Below are 27576 nucleotides of genomic sequence, written 5' to 3'. Positions count from 1 at the left end.
GGTCCGACTTCGGTTCCTTGTAGAGTGCATTTATGAATGTCTGACTTGTGTCCTTGAAGTGAAGTAACTTGCTGAGAATCAATTAAGATTAAGTCATGGCTCCATTGAACCCCTTGCATATAACCAAAGTGGTGTAGTACGTCATCAAGTCGGTACCATCCGTTTTTGGTGATTTATTAACTGGTTTATCATGATTTGTTATGCTGTTTTGTCCATCATATAACAGAATCACTCGATTAAAAATATTTTCAAAATTGCTGGTTCCACTGTGGTCTCCTCATAGTTATTCTACTTATGTCCAGTATATTTTTTTAAAATGACTAAACCCGTAACAGTCAAAAAATTTTGCGAAATTTCACTATACACATTTATATATCCATCACTGTTTGATAAAAATGTAATGCGCCGAATCGTAACATATCCTTTTGGTTGCGATTTCCCGGACATTGCCGCTACTCATTTGTAAACGTAAACATAATATAGTATGCAAAGGATATGACCAAAAACAAAGCACCCACAACACGAGGAGGACCAGGGAATCAAAACATAACAGCTCAAAAACTATTCCCTTTGTTTGGACCAAAACAGAGAAAGCAAAACAGCCAGGCAGCAAACGTAACACACCAATTAGAATACACAGAAGAAGGCGTAATGAACAAAAGGAATAGGCTAATAATTGTGTTAAAATTTAAGAACTAAATTAAAACGAATCAAAATTAATTCGAATAGCATTTTAAATAGCAGCCAGCCACAGAATATTCGACAAACAAAATGTTGCATGCCTTCAAGAGAAAATTTCGAACGATTTTACAACGTTGTATCCTTTTGGCCATACTGGCGGCCATTTTTATGCTAATTGTATCCTACATGAATTTGGAATTTTGCTACAAAATTATGTCACAAAATAGTCTCACCTATATGGTAAGATGCCCCGCTATTTTGAGGAACCTATTCGATTGTAAATAAATAATTATTTGTGCTTTCAGTGTAAGAAATATAAAAATTATGAATACAGCGGTACGCTGTGCGAAGAGTTGTGTGCCAACGAACAGTCCTTTAAGTCGTTTAAATGTCCCCAAACTGATATGGGCACTATTATGTTCACAGCGGAGAAAAACGGTGATGTCTATGCTGTTAAGGTTGGTGTTGGTGATTCGACTTCAAGTGAAATAAATCTGTGACAAGTAATTTATTTCTTTTAGCTTGCCCGCCACATTAAGGATGATCTAAGTTGGATAAATAGTCGTGGCCTGCAGGTGTATCCAAAAATTGAAAATTTCCATCACATTGTTAAAATGCACATTACCCTCACCTACAATGTCACTTTGGATGATAATATGGTAAGTGGAGAACAGAGAAGCATTAAAAGACGCAACATTAAATCGATTAAGGAGAATATTTTGCTGAAGCGAGATGAGATGTATTGCCTAAAAAAATGTAGTACATTCTTTTTTGAAAAATAAAAGTCCAATGCCTAGAGAACAAATGCAATAATGACGAAAAATCATTTTAAACAATTCCTGTTATAAACTGTTATGTTTGTAAAAGGCAAAAGGAAACGAGATAGACCCATAGTGGTAGCCCCCATATAACTGTACCCCACATATTCGATATTTTGAAGCTACATGCTAAATTTCGGCACATTTTTAATCCAATTGGTTCTAAGCTAATTTTTCAGGTTCTCATGGGGTGTCAAATTTACTTACCAAAAATAATCAAATTTTATGTTTTGGTATGGCTCAGATATAATTGTACCGACTAATTTTAGGCATTTTGAAGGCATTAGCCATATTTATACCAAAATATAAAGAATTCTCGAAGGCTGGCATGTTTTGAAATCCAAAAAATTTCTATGGAAAACTAAATTGTCCTAATTTTTGCTTGGTCAAAACTAAAGCAACTTTTTGATTTTTTCTTATAAATAAGTCAATTTTGCTAGTAATCGACAGCATAAACATTAGTTTTGATTACGGTAGCACACCTGTAATTGCTGAGTCAAGAGGTATATTTATTTTGTTCAGCAGAGGGGACTGTAGCGTTTTCCAACACATTTGTATAAACAATCCGATCTATTATATCATAAATCTCGTAAATATATCGATCTCCATAAAAAGTAAAACATCCCATTACCATTATTGACCCCCCACCATTCTTCCAAGTACCCTTGCAATACTGAGGTTTGATCCTCGATTTATATGATCTTCTCACTGTCATTGTCCGAGCTTTAAATATTTAATTTTAATTCATCTGATAGCATAATATTTCTCCACTGAATCGGATCCCAATTAATATGAGCTTTTGCGGAATCCAATATGGCTTTTCTATTTTTTTCCGAAATCATATGACTTTCTTGATAGTTGACCTGCTAACATAGCTCGTCCACGCTCCGTTCTTGAGGTTATTTCCAACGATAACATTCTCCCTTCCTTTGAAGTCTTAAATAGGTAGTTTTTTTTACTGGTATGACAATTTGTTGGTCAGTACGAACTGATGTTATTTTGCAGCCTTTCTCCGTGACTCCGACTTACAATTCAAGAAATCACGGATTTATAGAATAATTGTCCAAATTATATTTTGTCATACATTTTTACATAATCAATGGTACTGTATTTTGTACTGTACTGTATTTGTTTCTAGCGGTTTTTATACCCTTCACCACACTGTGGTACAGGGTAATATTTTTAGTGCTTATTTGTGTAACAGGCAAAAGGAAACGAGATAGACACATGGTTCATTTTGAGAATATAATATAGAAACACTTTCTGAGTCGATTTAGGCATGTCCGTCCCTCGGTTCAGATTTAGATATAGCTCCCATATAGACATCTGCATGAATGCACAAAAACACCACCCATGAGTCACTCACACAAAGTAATGCCTTCTATTCTATAAATTTGTTTGAAATGAAGTGCATTGAGTTTCGAATTCGTTGTATTTGTTTGATTCATACTCGACGAACACGATATTCATTGTGTCTGTTGACTTCGGTATAAATGTATGTTGTAACTCACAAAGTTTGAACAACTGCGACGAGTTTGTCTACGAACATGTTTTATACAATGAAGTGTGTAAAGCGCATTCGAGTTCTACAATAGTATCCGAATTACTCGAATATATATTGTAGTTTCTATACACTCCACAAAAGTATGAAAGGCATATTATAACGTTTGTAACTCGTCAAAATCGGGTATTTAATTAAATTCAAAATTCGTTATGCATAAATAATAATTTATGGATAAGAAATTGTACCATTGTAAAATTTTATTTATCGTTATAATTGCTAGGTTTTGGTTTCTGCACCTGTTTCGATTTTTATATATCATTATACCCTTCACCACACTGTGGTACAGGGTATTATGTCTTTGTGCATATGTTTGTAACAGGCAAAGAGAAACGAGATAGACACATGGTTCCTTTTAAGAATATGCATAGAATCACTTTCTGAGTCGATTTACGCACGTCCGTCCGTCTGTCCATCCACGTATTTTTGTGAACAAAGTACAGGTCGCATTTATGATCCGATTTGGATGAAATTTGGCATAGATCACATATTTGGCCCAAGGACGAACCCAATTGAAATTGGGAAAAATCGGTTCAGATTTAGTTATAGCTCCCATATATATTTTCGTCCGATTTAAAGTAAATGGTGCACCAAAGTCCCTATATATATTTCGATTTGCACGAAATTTGGCATAGCGTAATGAATTAGGCCTAGAAGAATGTGTGTAAATTTTTGTGAAAATCGGTTCAGATTTAGATATAGCGCCCATATATGTTCGTCCGATTTTAGGTAAATAGTGCACCAAAGTCCCTGTATATCTTTCGATTTGCACGAAATTTGGTACAGCGTAACGAATTGGGCCTAGAATGATGTGTGTTAAGTTTCCAAAACGTGGACGGGCTTTTGTTTCTGAAAAGAATCGGAAAGCCATATTGCCTTTAGCAAAAGCTCATATTAATTGGAATCCGACTCAGTGGAGAAGTATTATGCTCTCGGATGAATTAAAGTTTAATGTTAAATACTCAGACATAAAAAATTACCGGGAGAAAGTGCAACAATGACAAGCTCATGCCAAAGTATTACAAGGGAACTGGGAAGCATGGAGGAGGGTCAATAAAAGGTTCAGGATACCCAAAGATCAAATTGAACTTTTATTGATTGAATGTCTCGTAAATGTGCTGCCGTAAACAATAATAATGGTTTTGCTGTCGATTACCCCCAAAATTGCAATTTTAATTGCTTTAGTTTTGCCCAACAGTGTATCAACTAAATGGCGGTACTTCACAAATTTTATTTTGAGGTTTTTGAACACAATTTTGAACAGGATGCGTTTTAATTTGGGTCCTCCTATGGAGGATGTTCAGTACTCGAAATTGTCAGTTTATATTCTACTAGCATAGGCCCGCTACGTCGTTAGCGGATTTTTTATAGTTAAAATAAATAAAGGTTAATTTAGCTTTAATTTTGGAAATATTTCGAAAAATCTGTACTAAATTGAGTCTCCCGATGAACTAATGCAAATAATACGTTTTTCAATCGTTTTTTGCCTCTTTCGGCAATTTAATACTAATGGTAAAATATGTAGTGCGTTTTAGTACCTGTGTACCCTTATAATACGAATTTCTAATATAAAATTTTGCAAATTTGCAGAAATTTATTTTGGTGGGATTGGAAATTATTTTTCATGTAACTGTCAGTAATTTTTAGTAAAAGTTTTCGAAAAATATTTCCATTAAATATTTTAATTGCCATAGTCAAAGATAAATACTAAAATTCGGATACCTTTCTCTAACCTTTCTTATTAAGTACAAATTTCAAAAAAAAAAAATTAATTTGTTATAGCTAAATATACATACACAATGGCAGGACTCTACCTCAATCCTTCTGTCGTATACAATAATTAGTTGTTGACATTGTTTTTAATAGAAATAGCCTTGTACCAAATTCTATATCCACCCGTACCGCAGTATACAATGTGTTGTACTTTTTAGTACATTTTAATCCTATTTCTAGAAAATATTTATGTATAAATGTTTAACGTCTTTCTTCCATATAAGTATTTAATAACAGGTTTCTATCTTTATCCGTTCTACCTTACCCAATATTTAGTACTTGTTGGTACCTTTAAGTACAATTTACCAACTTTTTGGCGTATTAGGCAATGCCAATTTCTGTCGTATTAATTTGTTTATGACGCTGGGAGTAATTATATTTTTATTTTAGAAGCCAAGTACACGAATTCCAAACTCTACCACTTCTAATCGCTCAATACCCATGTAAAATGTTTAGTAGTTTCCAGGGAAAAAACTCCTTCACTATACCATTTTTTTGCGTACATTTTCCCATTTTTCAAACAAATATTTAGTATATTTCTATAACATACATAATTTAGTACTTATTTCCAAATATATATATGCATATCATTATATGTGAAATAATTAAAAAAATTACTATGTTTCAAATTTTAATCTATACAGTTTCAGTTGTCATTTAATATTTGGTACCATTTTAGTACTAATTTCAAAAAATTATGGACAACGTAATATTTAAATCAACGTACCACATTCAGATTTCTATTTCTAACGTCTCCATCGTATTTTTTATTTAGTACTTTTATCTCCACTTTAGTAATAGTAAAAGCTATATAATGTTAAAGGTGTATACAAAGTTCCCGATTTCGATCTCTATTGGTTCTATTGTAATATAATATGCATAACTTTTTAGTACATTTTAGTATTAATTTCAAAAAAAAATATTTTTGTTTTAGTACTAATTTCCAAAATATATTTTTGCAAAACATTCAATTTGTAATAGCTTAAATTACATATCAATTTTCAGATAAGTATCTCTACTGGTTTCATTCAAATATAATATTTAGTACTTTTTAGTACCTCTTAGTACTAAATTCCAAATTTTTTCACACATGCCATTCAGATTGTTATTGACAAAGCTGTATACCAAATTGCAGAGTTCTACTTCCAACCGTTCCGGCGTAATACAGTTTTAGTACATTTTAGTACCATTTTAGTACTAAATTCCAAAAAATATTTTTGCGCGTAGTTCGTGTTTTAGAAGCTTTTTTCAATTTTTTTTTCACATTTACCACTTCGCTTATCGTAGGCAAACCTGCATACCAAATTTCAGAATTCTACATCTAACCGTTCCCGCGTAATACAGTTTTTAGTACTTTTTAGTACGAATATCCAAAAACCCCGCCTTATCACACGCCTCCCCACAAAACCCAACCTACATGCCGAATTTCAAGTTTCTAGCTTTAGCCGTTTCGTCTGGGCGTTGATGATCAGTCACTTATAACGCAACTCGTTTATATGTATATATAGATATAGATTTAGTCATTATTGGTTAGCCCTTCTGTTCCTTTGTTTTTTCTTATTCATTTCATGCAAATTTTGACAGAATTTGACAGATGTTCGAGTCAAAAACAAAGATTTTTGTTTTGATACATCACCTTATTATTGCATCCTGAATGTACCTGTAGAATGAATGCCCACCAGTTTTTATTAACGTTAGGTCGTTGAATGAATACAGAGAATACAAAATACAATTCATGATATTCACTCATTGGACTCGTTGATATTGTATAACTTGTTCTTGTAACGCTTTCGAGTTTGATCGTTTGATGAGACAAAGCACAACGAAGAACAACACAACTTCGGTGGTTGAATTCATTTGCGCTCATTCAATGTTATTGTGTATGTGTTATTGTGTTATGTGGATGGGCATTCATTGTACGATTACATTCTTGTCTACTCCCATATATATTTTCGTCGGATTTAATGTAAATGGTGCACCAAAGTCCCTGTATATCATTCGATTTGCACGAAATTTGGCATAGCATACTGAATTAAGTCTACAATAATGTGCGTTAAGTTTCGTGAAAATCGGTTCAGATTTAGATATAGCTTCCATATATATTTTCGTCCTATTTAATGTAAATGGTGAACCGAAGTCCCTATACATATTTCGATTTGCACGAAATTTGGCATAGCGTACTAATGTGCGTAAGGTTTCATGAAATTCGTTTCTGATTTAGATATATTTTCTTCCGAGTTTATGTAAATTGTGCACTAAAGGACCAACGTTTTTCCGATTGCCACACAGTTTTGTACAATGTACAGAAATTAATCTGTGGCAAGTTTCGTTGATATCGGTTCAGATTTGGGCTGCCGCATATATATTTTCGTCCGATTTTAAATAAATGTTGCACCAAATTCCTAATGTTTGTCCAATTGACACGAAAATTTTGTACAACGTATCAAATTGAGACAAGAATAAACATGTCCCATAGTACACATACGACTCTAAATCAGAGCTCCGAAATGCTCGCTCGAATTCGAGTAAAGAGTGAAACTTGCTCGAATTCGAGCGGGAGTACTCCTGCGAGTAGAAAAAGTAAAACGAGTATACTCTAGTTTTCTCTTCCACTCAAATAAGAGCGCAAGTGCTTCGCTCGTATTCGATTGGGAGTGAAATTCGCTCCAAATCCAGCAGATTCCACTCTTGTCGAGTACTTTTTTATTATTATTTTTTTTTTTTTTTGATACCGTTGTTCCGTTTGATGTTGTTTGTGTTCTTTGTTTGTTTTGTGATGTTTGGTTTGTAACTTGTCACATGTGTAATGATGTATATGATCTATCTCCCCACATCACACAAAAGATCAACAACATTAACAGTTTGCTACTACGCACATACAAACAACCAAAAAATCAAATTTAATTGTCCACTTGATTTCACCCTTAGAGTGAACTCTTACTCTATTTCGAACGTTTTAACTCTCACTCTTTTTCTTCAATAAGGAGTACTCGCGAACACTCCCAAACAAAATAAAAGAGTGAAGAGTACTCTTCTCGTACTTCCACTCGGGAGTATTTTTCACTCGCGAGTAAAATCGAGCAAATCGGAGCTCTGCTCTAAATCGGTCCCAATGTAATTTAACATCGGTTAAAGAGATGCATGTTAATGGATTGATGTTATTCGGTTCACATATTTAATTTAGTTCAATTTCTTGTGAAAAATTCTTCATAAACGCGATGTTTTTTAGGATACATCTTCTAAATACCCAAAATGGTGAGGGTCGGCCCAGCCCGACCTTACTACTTTCCGTACTGTCTTTTTTACATTATAATCAGCTGTTCCATCTGTATACTATTTTATGAAATTTCGACTTTGAATGTAATACTCAATGTCCCAAGATGGACTTTTTGCAAAAAAAAAAAAAGGATTACTGGCACATAGAGCGAAGTGGCTATAATTTGATGAATAAAAATTGTCCTCCCACAAATTATTCAACATAGGTTAATATTTTAAAATAGCACAAATCCCGTTTAAGTTTCACTGTTCCATCCTGATTTCCTGTAATTTGGAATAAATACTACCGCATAGTCACCATATAAATGTCCCGATTTAATAAATTTCATGCACACCACATGATGGGAGTGCAACAAGTTCGGTTTTACTTGTTTTTATGATGATATAATGTTCAAAAAAATTAAATAAATAATTATTGAATAATTTAAATTGTTTCAGATTAAAGCTTTGGTCAATCAGGAAATTGACAAAAACAATCCACAACAAATGTTGAATTTCTGGCGCCTATTTAAGGACAATAATTATATGATGAGTAAACTGTACGACGAAGATAGTCTATTTCCAACGGTCTTGGGTTCATGTGGTCCCTACTATGCAACAGAAAGTTTGAATATTTTAAAAACGGAACAGAGCCTTTTGCAATACATGTAAGTTGGGGCGATCTCCAGAGTCTTCTAAGATTCTCAATATTTTAATTTTAATTTTAATTCTAGATCATCGGATTGGCAAAAACGACTTAAATATGCTTTGAGTCTCATGGAATTTGTCTTTAAAATGGATGAAATGAAACCGGAACCGTTGAGAATGTGCAAAATGAAAATAAGTAATTTTGGAGTGACGGCAGATAAAAGGTGAGTTTATATCGTTTTTATACCCTCCACCATAGTATGGAGGGTATATTAATTTTGTTATTCCGTCTGTAACTCATCGAAATATTCATTATTCTAGCAATGTCCGTCCGCCTGTTGTAATCACACTATCTTCTGAAGGAATTGAGATAGGGAGCTGAAATTTTGCATAGGGTTGTCCTTTGTCTGCAGGAACGCCATGTTCGAAGATGGGATATATCGGTCCACGTTTAGGCATAGCTCCCATATAAGAACCACCCCCCCCCCCCATTTTCCATATTTTGAGGTTTTTGAGCGCGTTTTTCAACCGAATTCGCTGAAATTTACGTTTAGGCATAGCTCCCATATAACAACCACCCCCCCCCCCCCCCCCCATTTTCCATATTTTGAGGTTTTTGAGCGCGTTTTTCAACCGAATTCCCTGAAAATGTCTCCACACAAAATTTTAAATATAGGTCCACTTTTTTCTGGTAGCCCCTATATAACGGTACCTCCTAATTTTCAGTATTTTGGGGGCTTTTTATCGTATTTTTCCTCTGAAATAGCTGTAATTTTGTATTTTGAGTTCTTAATAGGTACGAAATCTATCCAGTAAAAAAATTATGAATATAGGAACATTTTTTCGGGTAGGCCCCATATAAGGGTACCCCCATTTTTCGGTATTTTGTGGTTCTTGAGCGCGTTTTTCAACCGAATTTGCTGCAATTTGGTATTTTGTAGTCGTATATGGTAACAAATTATCCTACCAAAAACTATTAATATTCGCCCCCTTTTCGGGTAGTCCCCATATAACCACCTTTTTTATATTAAAATAATTATCTGATTTGTTACGCGTTTTGAGTTTAGTTCTATGACTCTGTTGCAATCATTTAACCTGCGGAGGATAGCAAGACAAAAAATTAGAACGTAAGGTTCGATAATGAACTATAGCCGCATTTAGACCTAGCCCCTGTGTGGAGGTTCCAGAAGAAGTGGACCTATATTCCTCACCTTCGAATTTGAACTAAGTTTGAAAGAAATAATAGGCAAAGTTTGAATGAAATCTAAATTTTCCGAAACGGATTTGGTCCAAAGAAACATGGGGTCTAGAACCATTATTTCAATGAGGCACATTTTAACCGTGTTAAAGTGTATACACCCTCATTAGCCATGAGGCTGAGGTTATAATTATCCATTACAAATTTGTGTTATGGTTTACATAATCCGTTTTTAGAAATGTCGGCATGGTCCACTTTTTGATATGTTCCCTATATTTTAATTTCTAGTACCTGTCAGTATATCTATGGTGGAGGGTATCTAAAGTTCGGCCCGGCCGAACTTAACGCTTTTTTACTTGTTTAGATTTAATGTCAGCAATGAAATGTTGTGCTATGTGTCATATATATTTAAAACGCCTTAAATAATAATATGTTTTATTAATTATCTAGAAATTTTTATTTAATGCAGATTTTGGATGTATAAAAATATTTGAATTTATAAAAATATTTGGATTTATAAAAATATTACTTACTTTCTTGTCGTTTCAGAATCAAATATGAAAATGCCGAACATGTTTATGTGGAGACGAAAATCGATAAACGTCTATCGGATGGTTCATCCTGTGAGGAGGATGCTGATTGTAACTATCACTATTGTATGGGCAAATGTGATGCAAAAACATCCACATGCAGCGGCATTCAACAAAACAATAATTTGCAAATATTTTGTGATAAAATTCTCAAAGGAGGTGGCCTCTTTCCCGGGCTATTGGCATCGGCTAAAACACCCAAGACTTTAATGAAAATGGTTAAAAATTGCATAGACCCATCCAAGTTTAACAATCTGCATGTGCCGGGCCGACTGTATGCTCCAAACACGGAGTTGGCTTTACGATTGTACAATGAAATGAAACGTTTGCACAAAGTTGAAACAAAGGAGGCGGTAGTTGGCAGTAATTGAAAACTTGAATTGAAAGTGGCAACAAGTGACAACTAAAGAGCAATAATTAAAAATAAACCGACAGACATTCCTTTAGAAAGAGAGCGAAGGTGAAGAATGGCCAAGGAGTTGGCTCAAAGCCATACGAATACTCCTTTTTCCATCTCGCCTGCATTCAATCAATTAACAAAAACAACAACGGCAACGGCAACACTATTGTTGTTATCTACTTTATCGCAAAATACTTTATAATTCTAAGAAGAATATTGAAAACCCTCCTTAATATATTTTAATTAGGTTTAGTATAGTGCAACTAAAACAAATGTTTACTCTTAATGCTCATCTTTTTTAACGGCTATTATAAGTAAAATAGAACAATATTATGCAGTAATATTAAAAATAAAATAATATAATTCATTAAATATATATGCTGAGTCTTTTATTAATTTGTACTGTATTGAGTATTATAATTAAAAACATGATAGTTTTTTATCGTTATAATGGGTTATCCATTTCGTGATTTCAAAAGTAAACGCAAATAAAACATATATCAATTTTTTTCATGATTTATGAAGGGTATATTAATAATTCGATATTTTGTGTTCTTATGAGGAATATGAGGACTTTGGACAAGTTTTTCTAACGAATTGACTGTAATGTTTGGTTCTAATTGGATATCAAATCTTCCTCCAAAAATTATCCACATATTGGTCGAAATTTTTCGGTAGGCCCCATATAACATTAACCCATATTCTCGGTAATCTGGGGTTTCTGATATTTTGGATTTGAATATGGTAACAAATCTCCCAACCAAAAATAATTAATATTCGGCCTGTTTTGGGGGAGTCCCCTTATAACCCTTTTTATACCCTTCACCACACTGTGGTACAGGATATTATGTCTTTGTACATATGTTTGCAACATGCAAAAGGAAACGAGATAATTTTCTAGACGATTTATACATGTCCGACTGTCGTCGTCCATGTTAATTTTTAAACAAAGTACAGGCCACATTTATGATCCGAATGAGATTCAATTTGGCACAGTCCACTTATTTTGTCCAAGCTCGTTCCCTGTTGAAATTGAAAAAAAATGTTAAGATTTTGATATTGCTTCTCACTCACAAGTCACAATCTTTGACCGATTGACACAAAATTTTACACGGTATACTGAATTGGTACAGATTGCCCTATGTGAAGTTGTGTGCGTCAAAGACCCTATATTCCTTTCGATTTAGACGAAATTGTGCATAACTTATTGAATTAAGTCGAGAATGATGTGTGTTAAGTTTCGTTGATATCGGTTCATATTAATATATTCTCTGGTGTCAAAAAGCAACTAAAATTGCATAGATACTAAATGCCAGATAACTTTTTCAAGAATAAACATATCGTGTTGGTTTTAAATCGGGCACTTTATTAACTCAAAAAAAACGCAAGCATGACTACAAAATTCATTTTGATATAAATAATAATGTATGAAAACCAAACTGTCTCAATTTTTGCTTAGACAAAACAAACAAGTGAAAAAGCGTTAAGTTCGGCCGGTCCGAACTTTGAATACCCTCCACCATACATATACTGACAGGTACTAGAAATGAAAATATAGGGAATATACCAAAAGGTGAACCAATAAAAACGGATTATGTAAACCATAATGTAACCATAATACAAATTACAGAATTTTTTAATGGATAATTATACCCTCAGCCTTACGGCTAATGTGGGTGTAAACACTTTAACACGGTGAAAATGTGCCTCATCAAAATATTGGTTCTAGACCCCATGTTCCTTTGGACCAAATCCGTTTCAGAAAATTTAGATTTCATCCAAACATTGCCCATCTTATTATTTCTTCCAAACTTAGTTCAAATTCGAAGATGGTCCACTCCTTCTGTAACCTCCACACAGGGGCTAGGTCTAAATGCGGCTATAGTTCATTATCAAACCTTAAACTCCTTGTACATTAGAACTTTTTACCGGGTTAACCTACTTTATGAGGATTTATTTGACATATATGCAAAGGAAATGACAATTGAAACCTACTGGGTTAACGAAATCCGGTTAAATGTAAATGTACTGTTAAGTTCTAATTTTTTATTTCGCTATCCTCCGCAGGGTAAATGATTACAACAGAGTCTTAGAACCAAACTCAAAACGCGGAACAAATCAGATAACTATTTTAATATAAACAAGGAACATACCAAAAAGTGGACCTATACCGACATGTCTAAAATCGGATTATGTAAACCATAGGGTAAACCATATTACAAATTTCAGAAATTTTTAATTTATAATTCAATTTCGAAGATGGGGAATATTGGTACCCTTATATGGGAGCTATGCCTAAACGTGGACCGATAAAGCCCATCTTCGAACTTGACCTGCCTGCAGACTCTATGCAAAATTTTGGCAATCTATCTCAATTCGTTTAGACGCTAGAGTGATTACAACAGACAGACGGACATGGCTATATCGTCATAGAATTTTACGCTGATCAAAAATATATATACTTTATAGGGTCGGAAATGATTATTTCGATGAGTTACAAACGGAAAACCAATATTAATATACCCTCCATACTATGGTGGGGGGTATAGAAATGGGGTTATATGGGGACTACCCAAAAAGCGGGCGAATATTAATAATTTTTAGTAGGGAGATTTGTTACCATATACGACTACAAAATACAAAATTGCAGAAAATTCGGTTGAAAAACGCGCTAAAGAACCCCAAAATACTGATATTTGGGGGGTAACTTATATGGGACTATGCCTAAACGTGGACCGATAAAGCCCATCATCGAACTTGACCTGCCTGCAGACAAAAGACGACTCTGTGCAAAATTTTGGCGATCTATCTCAACTCGTTTAGACGCTAGAGTGATTACAACAGACGGACAGACGGACATGCTTAGATCGTCTTAGAATTTTACGCTGATCAAGAATATATATACTGTATAGGGTCGGAAATGATTATTTCGATGCGTTACAAACGGAAAAACAAAACTAATATACCCTCCATACTATGGTGGAGGGTATAAAAAGGGGGTTATATGGGGACTACCCCTAAAAAGCGGTGAATATTAATAATTTTTGGTGGGGAGATTTGTGACCATATACTACTACAAAATACCAAATTTCAGCGAATTCGGTTGAAAGACGCGCTAATGAACCCCTAAACACCGGAAATTGGGGGTAGCCTTATATGGGGGCTATCGGAAAAAATGGACCTATATCCATATTTTTTGTGGGGGGCTATCCGAAAAAATTTACCTATATTCATATTTTTTGTGGAGAGATTTGGTACCTATTAAGAACTCAAAATACTAAATTACAGCAAATTCGGAGGAAAAATACGATAAAAACCCTTAAAAATACTGAATATTAGGAGGTACCGTTATATGGGGGCTACCAAAAAAGGGGAAAGTGGAATTTTTTGTGGAGACTTTTAGTACCCAATAAGAATCCAATGTAGCAAATTTCAGCGAATTCGGTTGAAAAACGCGCTCAAGAACCTTAAAATACCGAAATTTGGGGGTACCCTTATATTGGGGGGCTATCAGAAAAACTGGACTTATATTTATTATTTTTAGTGGAGATATTTCGTACCCAATAAAAACCCAATGTACCAAATTTCAGCGAATTCGGTTGAGAAACGCGCTCAAGAACCCCAAAATACTGATATTAACGGGGGTAACCCTAATATTGGAGCTGTGCCTAAACGTGGACCGATAAAGCCCATCATCGAACTTGACCTGCCTGCACACAAAAGTCGACTCTATGCAAAATTTTGGCGATCTATCTCAATTCGTTTAGAGGCTAGAGTGATTACAACAGACAGACGGACGAACAGACGGACATGGCTATATCGTCATAGATCAAGAATATACTTTACTTTATAGGGTCGGAAATTATTATTTCGATGAGTTACAAACGGAAAAACAAAATTAATATACCCTCCATACTATGATGGAGGGTATAAAAATCACAGTTCATCACGAAGGAAGGCTGTGAAAGAATATCACTTCGTACTAGCCAACAAATTGACGCAGTAGTATAAAATACCCATTTAAGTATTCAACGAAGTTGGTGCAAAGGTGATCATTGGATATAAAGTCAAGACCAGAGCGCGAAAGAGCTATGGTAGCTGAGCAATGAAGAAATGCCGTTTATTCCTGAAAAAGTCGCAAAGCCATATTTAAGTTTCACAAAAGCTCATATTAATTGGAGCCGGACTCAATGCAGAAATATTATGTCCTCGGATGAATTAAAGTTTAATATTAAAGGCTCAGACACGAAAAAAATACCGCGAGAAGATGAAAAAATGAAAAGTTTAAGCCTCAGTATTGCAAGGGAACTGGGAATGACGAAGGTGGGTAAATAATGGTATTGGTATAATGGTATTATAGATGCAATGCCTCGTAGGTGCGCTGTCGTAATAAGAAAAACTCAAAAAGTTGCTTTAGTTTTGACCAGCCAAAAATTGAGTCAAATTTGTTTTGCACATAATATTTTTTATTTCAAAATAAATGTTGAGTTTATATTTTTTTATTTTGTTTTTTTTTATGTGAATAAATCTGGTTTTTTTTTTTGAATTTCTTCCCCCTTCTAACAACTCAGCCATGGCATAATTATACAATGTAGTCTCATGCAGCCATATCTTTCCAATTTTTTCATAAATATTCCTTGGACAGTATTCAGCTTTCAAAATTTAAATGAAAATCTTGAGAGCAATGTTCAGCTATAGAAAATACATTTTGTTTAATTTATTGAAAATATGCCAGTCGATATACGTAAAATTTTATGGAATTTATTTTTCATATTATTTAAAATTGATAGATTAGTTCCAAATTAAAACCAGTAAGGAAAGTAGTAAAGTCGGACTGGGCTGACTATATGATACCCTTCACCACTTTGGGAATATTCTACATATGTATCTTTACAGATGTCGTTTTTTCGAAGGAACATTGATTTCATACTTTTTAACTTTACGCATGCTATTTGGTATGCTTCATTGTTTAAAATGCAATATCAATCAAGCAGCCATTGATTATTTGGTTTACAATCAACATAAATTTATACTAATTTCAGTAAGTTTTGCCAATCGGCCTAGCTATGGGTCTTTAGTACACCATTTACTTAAAATCGGCCGAAAGTATATATGGGAGCTATATGCAAATCTGAACCAATTTCAAGAAAACTTGACACACACACAAGGTTATAGTAACTTCAGTACATTGTACAAAATTGTGTGCGGGTCGGCCAATCTTTGGTTCTTTAGTGCACAATTTACATTAAATCGGACGAAAATATATATTGGTGCTATATCTAAATCTGAACTGTTTTTTCACAAAACTTAGCACACATCATTCTGCACCCAATTCAGTGTCCTATGCCAAAATCCGTGCAAATCGAAAGGTATGTAGGGACTTTGGAGACCCATTTACTCAATTTAGTATGCTAAGCCAAATTTTGTGCAAATCTAAGCATATAAAATGACTTGGGTGCACTATTTACCTAAAATCGGTCGAAAATATATATGGGAGCTATATCTAAATCTGAACCGATTTTCAGAAAACTTGACACACATCATTCTAGACCTAATTCATTACGCTGTGCCAAATTTCGCGCAAATCGAAAGATATATAGGGACTTTGGTACACTATTTACCTTTAATCGGACGAAAATATATATGGGAGCTATATTCAAATCTGAACATATTTTCAGGAAACTTGACACACGTCATTCTATACCTAATTCATTACGCTGTGCCAAATTTCGTGCAAATCGAAAGATATATAGGGTTTTTGGTACACCATTTACCTTAAATCGGACGAAAATATATATGGGAGCTATATCCAAATCTGAACCGATTTTCACGAAACTTTGCACACATCATTCTAGACCTAATTCAGTACGCTGTACCAAATTTCAAATCGAAAGATATATAGGGACCGTTTACATTAAATCGGACGAAAATATAGATGGGAGCTATATCTAAATCTGAACCGATTTTTCCCAATTTCAATAGGGTTCGTCCTTGGGCCAAATTTCATCCAATTCGGATAATAAATGCGACCTGCACTTTGTTTACAAGTTAACATCGACAGACAGGCGGACGGACGGACATGCATAAATCGACTCAAAAAGTGATTCTATGCATATTCTCAAAAGGAACCATGTGCCTATCTCATTTCCTTTTGCCTGTTACAAACATATGCACAAAGACATAATACCCTGTACCACAGAGTGGTGAAGGGTATAAAAGGTTGCCATCATAAAATTCTCAAATGAGACTACCTTTCTTAATTATGCCATGGAACTCAGCAGAATTGCTTACAAAAATTGCATGTATAAACCCAGACTCAGTTACCTATTTTTTCTGAAAAAAATATTACTATACGTTTATATTTAAAAAAATGTACTGGCCATTTATTCCGTTTGCAATTTCAGTTGCTTTAGTTTTGGCAACCATTGCAGATCCCACACACACACATATATATATATATATATGTTCGGTTTATGTAAATGGTGCTCTATATACCCAATATTGTCCGATTCCGACAAAATTTGGAATACCGTACTGTATTGAGTCGAAAATGACGTTTGTTATGTTTTGTTGAAATCGGTTCAGATTTTGATATAGCTCTGATGTAGCCAAATATTTTCCGATAGCAATGACACATTTGTTTCTTAGGCAACAATTTCACTTACAGCTAGGTTTGCCAGCCTGTGAAACTAATATTTAATTTGTCCAGCTAAGTAGAATTGTCTTAAAACATTTCAGAGTTAATCAGATCCAAGAGAAATGTCGGCATTCAAGTAAAAATCATATATCAAAGCGTACGTCACGATGGTAAGCTGTGACTCACTCCATATTCATGTGGGTAATCCGCATTCATCTTGCCAAATGTGAAGCTATCAATTTATTTAGACAAATCTGTGTCCCTCTCGTTATTACATAGGACAGAATTTCATGGCACACTTAATATCAGACATTTATTGACTTATGTTTGTAACTTTTCTTTATAAATTCCCTGCCAAGTAAAAGAATTAATTTATTAGGGCCAATATTTTCCAAGATAATAATCCGATTATTTAGATTCTTAATTCATTTTCCAGCCGACATGACAGAAGTTTTGGTTTGAGGTTAACATACATTTCGCTGTTTTGGGTTTGTTTTAAATATAATGTAGTAACATTATAATAGACAGATTTACGAGCACGATTCGGAAACTTCTTGATAGGCTAAATGAAAGAGAATAGTTAGTTTTTCAAAAATATTTTTATTTTTCAATATAATCTCAAGAAACTTGAATACACTTAGTCTAACGCTTTTCTAGCAATTCTATCCCTTGATTAAAATAGTTTTCCTCAAGGTCTTCAAAAAAGTGGTTTACAACTGTAATTGCATCTACATTTGAGGTAAAACGGTTGCTAGCAAGGATTTTTTTAGATTTGGGAACAAGTAAAAGTCACTGGGAGCTAAATCAGGAGAATAAGGTGGGTGGTCAAGTGCGCTGGTGTGTTGTCTTGGTGGTGTTGTAAGCCAGGACGTTTTTCTCGAATTTGTACATTTAATTGATCCAAAAAGTTGCAATAGTACTCTGAATTTATTGTTTTACCGTTTTTTAATCAATAAAATATCTTCGAAGTACAAAAAAACCGTTGTCATAACCTTACTAACCGATTGAATTGTTTTTGCCTTCTCTGGGACACTTCCTCCAGCTTCAGTCCATTGTTTGGATTGATCTTTTGTCTCTGGAGTATAGTGGTGGATCCATGTCTCATCAACAGTTAGGAAACGACGCTTAAACCCCATTTTATTTCGCTTAGCACGATCCCTGAGAATTGTTCATTCTTATGCGTTTATGATCGACTGTTTAAAAATGCGGCACCCATCTTGCAGTAAGCTATCTGTAGTTCTTCATGCAAATTAAATGGACTCGATCATTTAATATATCATGCACTTTGGCTACAATTTCTGTTGTTATTGCTGTTTGGACGTCCACTACCTGGTTCATCTTCAATGCTTGTACGACCACGTTTAAATTCAGCAATCCAATTTTTTATTGTTGCATATGTAGGAGCACTTTCACCTAACACATTCACCATCCATATCGAGCCATATTCGCAAAAAAAACGTAACCCTCAAATTTTAAATTTTGAAGGAGATGGTTTGTTTGAATAAATTCAGATTTAATGACGCTATTATTTTGCAATTTAGAGTTATAGTTTAAAACAAAACTAGTTTATAACAAAACTATAGTTCTAAATTTCAAAATAATAGCTTTATTAATTTTGAATTTATTAAAACAAACCTTCTCCTGTAAAATTTAAAATTTGAGGGTTACTTTTTTTTTGGCGAATAGGGCTCGATATCATTAAAAAAAATATATAATGATATGGTGAATGTGTTAGGTGAAAGTGCTCCTTCATATGCAAGAGTAAAAAAAACGACAGAGGGGTAAACGATCCGAAACGACCCGAGTCTTACTCGGCCAACGTCTATCACCTCAGCCCGTTGTGTATTGTCCCGATAAACCTTTTTTATGTAAATATTTAATGACAGCACGTATTTAAAATTTTCCATTGTAAAAAAATGCGGATGCGGGTTTTTGAACACTTTTTATATATGATGGAGTTGCCAGATCGAAACAAAATTGAACATGTGTCCATAACAGAGATTGAAGTTTCAAAACACTTAACTTTTTTCTGTTTTTACCGCGCCTTTTGTACTAGGCTAAGAAGTTTCCTAACTGCCCTCAAGAGAGCCTTAACTCAAAAAACGTGATTTTCGAGTTAATAATGCACGATTGTTCGCTATAATAGACCTCATATTGAGTAAAAAATTCATATGAATATATCTTACACACTATATTTTTTTATACCCTCCGTTTTTTTCCGTTTGTAACTCATCGAAATAATCATTTCCGACCCTATAAAGTATATATATTCTTGATCAGCGTAAAAATCTAAGACGATCTAAGCATGTCCGTCTGTCCGTCCGTCTGTTGTAATTACTCTAGCGTCTAAACGAGATGAGATAGATCGCCAACATTTTGCACAGAGTCGTCTTTTGTCTGCTGGCAGGTCAAGTTCGAAGATGAGATATATCGGTCCACGTTTATGCATAGCTCCCATATAAGGGTACCCCCAAATTTTCGGTATTTTGGGGTTCTTGAGGTCGTTTTCAATCGAATTCGCTGAAATTTGCTACATTGGGTTCGTATTGGGTACTAAATGTCTCCACAAAAAATTATAAATATAGGTCCATATTTTGGGATAGCCCCCATATAAGGGTACCCCCAATTTTGCGGGGTTTTGGGGGGTTTGATCGCAATTTTCGACCGAATTCGCTGAAATTCGGTACTTTGAGTTCTTATTGGGTAGCAAATCTCTATACTAAAAATTATAAATATAGGTCAATTTTTTCGGGTAGCCCCCATACAATGATACCCCCCCCCCCCAATTTTCGGCATTTTAGGGTTCTTGAGCGCGGTTTTCAACCGAATTCGCTGAAATTTGGTACATTGGGTTCTTATTGGGTACCAAATGGCCCCACTAAAAATTATAAATATAGGTCCACTTTTTCTGGTAGCCCCCATATAAGGGTACCTCCCAATTTCCAGTTTTTGAGGGGTTTTGACCGGATTTTTTCACCGAATTGGCTATAATTTAGTAATTTGAGTTCTTATTGGGAAGCAAATCTCTCCACAAAAAATTATAAATATAGGTCAATTTTTTCGGGTAGCCCCCATATAAGGGTACCCGCAATTTTCAATATTTTGAGGCTCTTAAATCTCCCCACCAAAAATTATTAACATTCACCCCTTTTTAGGGGTAGTCCCCATATAACCCCCTTTTTATACCCCCCACCATAGTATGGAGGGTATATTAATTTTGTCATTCCGTTTGTAACTCATCGAAATATTCATTTCCGACCCTATAAAGTATATGGGTAATATTGCCAATTTTTTAATATTTCATTTTCAAAAAATCAGCGTTTTTGTTTTTGTGGCACATCAATTATTTTTGGTACACATATAGAGAAAAATGTTCTGACTCCGAAACCGTTCGCAATCAAATTTTTGGTTGATGCGCGCAAAAGTTATCGAGGTTTTAATTTTGGTTATAAGAAAAAAATCTTAAAATTACGCCGTTTATTATATTGACCAAAAACGTTGATATATATCTTCCTCTGTAAAATAAGAATATGAATATATTATAATAATCACGATAAAGTTGCACATATTCGCGAAATATGAGAAAAATAAAAAAATATAGCAGATTACATCAATATTTTCATTATATTAATGACATACACACACCTAAAAATTAATTTAAAAATATCTACATAATCTAAACACCATGGTGAATCAAATGATATCAAAATCACACAAGTCCGTGTAGCGGTTTCTAAATCAAAGCGACAACAAAACAAGATATTGAGGAAAAATATTTATTTTTGGTTCGAAAAAATAATGTCATCATATTTATTTTTTTAATTGTATAATAGAAATTTCAAAAAAAAAAATGTTGGGGTTATTCTGCTATTTTACCCGAATTTCGCCGAAAAAATTTACATTTATAATAATAATCACTTTTTGTGTATAAGTATACGCCTTGCGGATTATATCAAGACCCTTCCGATAAATCTTAGAATTCTATAAATAGGAATAAATCTTAAAATAAAATAATATTATGAAATATACATTTAAAATTGCGTGTAAATCGCGTAATTCTCAAAATCATTTGATGCGCATGCGGTTTCCAGGAAGTACTGAAGTTTATCTTCCAATCCATATATATTTTGCGAAATTTCATTCGACGCCTAAGATGTGCCACACGTTACATTGAAGTACCCAAAAAATCGTAAAACGCGAATAATTTCCGAAAACTCCATATGCCATTAACGCGCATCCGATTTCGGTGTGCACCCTAAAAAAATACATCGATCTATACCATTTCAATGTGGTCCATTAAGAACCATGGATGTGCCAGCAAAATCTATTTTTGAGATAAATTGGGTACATCTCTCTTTCGGCTGAAGTTTTTAAAGTTCTCTTTTCGAAAAAGATCAAAATCCGTATGAGGTCATTTATTGAGCGGAAAATATCCACAGAAAACGCAAATAAATCCGCGATATTTTCAAAAACATTTTTTGCCAAATTTCGTGTTTTTGGAAGGCCAGTTCCCGCCGTTCTAGTAGATGGATTTTCACGAAGAAGATTTTATATCATCCGAAACGTAAAAAACCTTATTGATCGCGGGTACCCATATCATTCAGTTGACAGATCTAAAAATTTGGCCCGAAAAATAGGTTTTTTAGAAATTTGATCGCACAAAATTCGCACCTTCGGATGAGTATTACTCTGATGCTGTGCATACTACATACACAAAATACATATCAAATTACGCAGATTCGCGACTACAATAATCTTATAATCGATTTTTAGAAAATCCTGTTTGCGTATTAAAGCTAGAAGTAAAATTAAAAAAACACTCAAAATCGAGCTTCAAAATGTCAGCATCATTTAAAGGTAGATGCAGTGAAAATTTTGAAAAATGATACATAAGGGGCGTAGTCCCCATTTTGTTGGCTTCTAGTTTTATTTTGACACGAAGACCGTGCAATGAGTGGCTTAGTCACAAATCGATAGAGAACATAAAAAAACTGGTTCGCCTCAACCTGTTTTTACACATTTTTTTACATTAAAGTAGACACAGCTTCCACCAAAATAAAGTTTGGAGGTCAATATCATGAACAGTTTGCAACGAGAGATCAATTAACCCAAAAATATTCACTTTTTTTCATATACTTAAGTAGTTCCCAAGTTATAAAGGGGTGAACCTCCGCTTCAGCTATGTTAAAAAATTGGCAATATTGCCCATATATATTGTTGATCAGGGTAAAATTCTAAGACGATCTAGCCATGTCCGTCCGTCTGTTGTAATCAGGCTATCTTCTGAAGGAATTGAGATAGGGTGCTGAAATTTTGCATAGGTTTGTCTTTTGCCTGCAGGCATGTCAAGTTCGAAGATGGGATATATCGGTCCACGTTTAGGTATAGCTCTCATATAACAGTACCTCCCAATTTTCGGTATTTTGGGGTTCTTGAGCTCGTTTTTCAACCGAATACGCGGAAAATTGGTACATTGAGTTCTTATGGGGTACTAAATGTCTCCACAAAAAATTATAAATATAGGTCCACTTTTTCTGGTAGCCCCCATATAACGGTACTTCCTAATTTTCAGTATTTTAGGGATTTAGATCGTATTTTTCCACCGAATAGGCACATTTTTTCGGATAGCCCCCATATAAGGGTACCCCCAATTTTCGGTATTTTGGGGTTCTTGAGCGCGTTTTTCAACCGAATTCGCTGAAATTTGGTACATTGTGTTCTTATTGGGTACTAAATGTCTCCACAAAAAATTATAAATATAGGTCCACTTTTTCTTGTAGCCCCATATAAGGGTACCTCCTAATTTACAATATTTTGGGGGTTTTGGTCGTATTTTTCCACCGAATTGGCTGTAATTTAGTACTTTGAGTTCTTAATAGGTACCAAATATCTCCACAAAAAATTATGAATATAGGTCCATTTTTTCGGGTACCCCCCATATAAGGGTACCCCCAATATTCGGTATTTTGGGGTTCTTGAGCGCGTTTTTCAATCGAATTTGCTGCAATTTGGTATTTTGTAGTCGTATATGGTAACAAATCTCCCTACCAAAAATTATTAATATTCACCCCCTTTTTGGGGTAGTCCCCATATAACCCCCTTTTTTATATTAAAATAGTTATCTGATTTGTTGCGCGTTTTGGGTTTGGTTCTAAGACCCTTTTGTAATCATTTCAACTGCGGAGGATAGAGAGATAAAAAATTAGAACGTAAGGTTCGGTAGTGAACTATAGCCGCATTTAGACCTAGCCCCTGATTGGAGGTTCCAGAATGATTGGACCGATATTCCCCATCTTCGAATTTGAACTAAGCTTGGAAGAAATAATAAGATGGGCAAAGTTCGGATGAAATCTGAATTTTCTGAAACGGATTTGGTCCAAAGAGACATGGGGTCTAGAACCAATATTTCGATGAGGCACATTTTCATCGTGTTAAAGCGTATACACCCTCATTAGCCATAAGGCTGAGGGTATAATTATCCTTTAAAATTTTCTAAAATTTGTATTATGGTTTACATAATCCGTTTTTAGAAATGTCGGTATAGGTCCACTTTTTGGTATGTTTCCTATATTTTCATTTATAGTACCTGTCAATATAACTATGGTGGAGGGTATCCAAAGTTCGGCCCGGCCGAACTTACCGCTTTTTCACTTGTTATTTTTTCCATTTCACATGTCCCTAGTAAAAACAAAACATTAGACGCTTTTTTGAAGACCAGATGCATTTTTAATGTATATTTTCAACATGAATTAACTTGGTTTTCTATTTTTTTACATTTGTCATCACCTTTACATACAAAGCCAGAGCGAAATGTTTTACGAATGTGAATTTTTGTATATCGTTTCTGTATCAATGAATTTAGTCTCACTAAAAATTATATTTATAATTTATTGTTGTTGTTTTTTATACTTAGTTTAATTCTAATAATTTATTATATTTAACAGTTTTCTGGTATTATATTTTGGGGGGAGAGTGTTTTTTTTAATAAAACTTATACAAAAAAATTAGCCGTAGAAAAAAGAAGTGCAAAAAACTGTTTTATTTTTGTAAGATTTATTCTTGTTTTCTTAGTTTTATTTATTATCATAAATTAGCTTAATTTTTTTCTTTTGTTTTATTTTTACTTAAAAAAATTGTTTTACATTTCCAAAATTGTGTTGACTTTCCTAAAATTGGAAAAGTGATAGGATGTTTGATTTTTTTTGTTTTTGGGATTAAAGGCCGTGGAAGGATTAGGGAAATACTATTGGCTTAGCTTGACTTTAGGAAAGGGCATTGTTTTCATTTCTAGATCTTCTTTTGTTATTATTGTTCTTTTTATATTTTTTGTTTTTGGTTTAAAGTACAATTTATTTTAAGACATTATAAATTATTATTTGTTTTTGTGTTTGCTTTGCAATCAAATTCGAAATAATTATAAATAATTTAATAATGTAAGTGGGATTTTCATTGGGAGGAGTTTGTAGGGACCTGCTGCTGCTGCTTGTTTTAATTTATTATAAACAACTTGGTGTTACCAAAGATGTGCTAGAGCATGTATTTTATCAAAGCAACGTAATGTATGAATACAACAATTTTCATTTGTAAAATGGTCGTTATGTTTGGCCCAGGCTATGGGCATGCACATAAGATATTTATCGGTTTGTTACAAGTCCTTCATGAAGCAATTAGGCTACGAATGAATCTAAAACTCTGCCTAAAATTATCCAATATTTCTTAGACTAATTATTTTTAATTCCAATGATTTAAAAGAATTTTTTTTTGAAAATTTTTAAACTTTTTTCATCCCTGGCGTACAATTGAAAATTGTTGATTTTTTTTATATAAAGTCCCCGTATTTCTATTGAGATAGTGTTTTGTCACGTTAGACGTTACATTAACTTTATTATTTTTCTTTTATAGCAAACTAAACGTAGGAGTGAGTTAGCAGATGAAACTAAGAAATGGCATGAACATGAACTACATTCGACAAGACATGTGGTCAAACTGCGAGGGCTGGTTTTCTTTAAATTATTTGGAAACAAACAATAACATTATTGTGTAATAAGCTTAAAAAGAGCAAATTGTTTTTAATTTATATATAAAAAAGATTATCAACTAATATTTTGTTATAATATTTCGTTAGATTTCTTTGCTGTTATATCGCCCATACATAATTATATATCCTATAAATAAGTAATTGTATAACTTTCAAAAGACGATCAAGGATGCCAGCAGACACAAACTCACTCTCTACAAAATAAACTTACATAGTCTATAGATGTTCAAAAGAAAATTATTAAATGAAGATAAAGTGACTTCTTCTGGGTGAAAAGTAAAACAAGAGACGAGGAGGAGCTCTAAAAATATATATCGTCGTATCGTCATCAGCATCATTATCACCATGTGTGTAATGAAATTGTTCTCATCGAAAAGTTGATTTCCATTAAATACAAAAATAAGAAAACTTAAACAACATAGCATGGGGAGTTTATGGTTCTTGTGTGTGTATGTGTGTGTTTGTTTCAGAAAATTGAAAAAATGAGGTATGTACGCATGACGTTTATGCTGAGGTTGGTTCTGCTGTTGTTGGAGAATTTGTTGCTGAATTAACGTTTGAGTTGTTTTTCGAATGTCGCAATTGCATTAGATAGTGTCGTTGTGTCGGTTTATGCAGAGCCAGCTGAGTCAGGGCATCGTCGATGGAAAACCATTGACGTTTTCGGCCAATGCTGCGCGAATCTTCCCATTCTTCCAGTTCTTTGGTAACGGTCATAACAAAAACTTCTGTACGATGCATATGATCTTGATTCTGAAACAGAAAGAAAAACAATAGGTTAAGTAAATTGTATATAATATGAGCTATTGGTAGATCACTTTACTTATAGCACAGTGTGGTTGTTTAATTTAATTTCAGTTTAATTCCCCAGGTCCTCCCACCTAAAGTGACCTCAGTAAAGCTGGACGACCTTATGTCCATTAGTGTTTAACGGTTTGCAGTCAGAGTACAGACTATATCCGAATATATCTTTGTTGATACATGAGTAAGTCATGGCTTAGTTCTTTTCATAAAAAAAATTTACATAAATCTATATTCCACCCTTCCGAGTGATATCAAGCGTTGGCTTGCCAACTAACTTAATGACCAAAAATACTATCTCCCATTTTGTTTAACATGTATCTTTCGAAACTCCCCATTCCTCCACAAGATGTTTCAGTGGTGTCGTACGCCGATGTCTGAAGGTAGGCGCATCGCCACCGTCCGTAATCCAAAAATCATTGGGGTTGGCTTCGATAACCTCCTTTATTTCTCCTCGCATTCTAACTACATGAAATCTAGGAATAAAGCTTTGGCTGGCACCTCCTGGGGCGAGGATAAAGATACGTTGGTAACGACATATAAGGTCATAGGTCGCGCCATGCTTAATTGTACTGCCCCAGTCTGGACTTCTTCCTTAGTGACACACACCGAATTGCAACCGGCTGTGTCCAGACGACGTGCGTCGATCACCTGCAACATAATGTTTTGTTGACTTGACAGTTCCTGCTGGCATGCTATCTGCCGTGTCATCCCAACTATCACACATTAGTGGCAGATTCACCTCCGCGACATATCCGTCAGGACTTCAGGCGCTATCGTTATGGCATACAAGACGTCATTCCATCGGATGTCCACAGATTGTCGATAGTGAACGCAATGAAATCCGAAGACATAAATGACTACAGATGTAACAAAGTCCTACTCCAACATCCTACTGCAATTTCGGACAGTGAGAGACTTCTTCCTAAGCAAACCGTTGGATTCTGGCACAACCTATATCCGGGTACAGCAATGTTCTCAATTCGTATCGTAAATATGTTTCCCTCCTGCCAGCCAAATCCTCACGACACACATCATATATTCAATTGTCCGTCTGAGCCTACAAGTCTATTTCCTATAGACTTATTGCTAAAACCAATAGAGGGAGCACAGTTTCTCCGGCTACCCTCTTCAAATCCTAACTAATATTTAATATATTTTCCTTGTTCCGTTTTC

General features: G+C 34.3%; 1 protein-coding gene across 1 annotated transcript; it reads left to right on the top strand.

The window, feature by feature from the left end:
- The first annotated feature begins 760 nt into the window (after positions 1-760).
- On the top strand, positions 761-10895 carry LOC133332324 (divergent protein kinase domain 1C-like). Its single transcript, XM_061540725.1, has 6 exons — positions 761-921; positions 987-1139; positions 1203-1340; positions 8548-8756; positions 8823-8960; positions 10484-10895. The coding sequence occupies exons 1-6, from the start codon at positions 772-774 to the stop codon at positions 10893-10895; spliced, it is 1200 nt and encodes a 399-aa protein (XP_061396709.1). The 5' UTR covers positions 761-771.
- The last annotated feature ends 16681 nt before the right edge of the window (positions 10896-27576 follow it).

This window comes from Musca vetustissima, unplaced genomic scaffold, assembly GCF_032173495.1.
Source record: "Musca vetustissima isolate MV318-11 ecotype Yass unplaced genomic scaffold, APGP_CSIRO_Mvet_v1 utg39908, whole genome shotgun sequence".
Taxonomy (NCBI): Eukaryota; Metazoa; Arthropoda; class Insecta; order Diptera; family Muscidae; genus Musca; species Musca vetustissima.
Note: the sequence above shows the minus strand (reverse complement) of the source record. Positions and strands in the feature narration are given on the sequence as shown.

What these genes read in the sequence shown, in the direction of transcription:
- LOC133332324 (XM_061540725.1), top strand. Translation starts at nt 772, where the DNA reads ATGTTGCATGCCTTCAAGAGAAAATTTCGAACGATTTTACAACGTTGT. An exon ending in AAAATAGTCTCACCTATATG is followed by an intron (nt 922 to 986) that starts GTAAGATGCCCC and finishes TTGTGCTTTCAG; the next exon opens with TGTAAGAAATATAAAAATTA. An exon ending in GGAGTGACGGCAGATAAAAG is followed by an intron (nt 8,961 to 10,483) that starts GTGAGTTTATAT and finishes TTGTCGTTTCAG; the next exon opens with AATCAAATATGAAAATGCCG.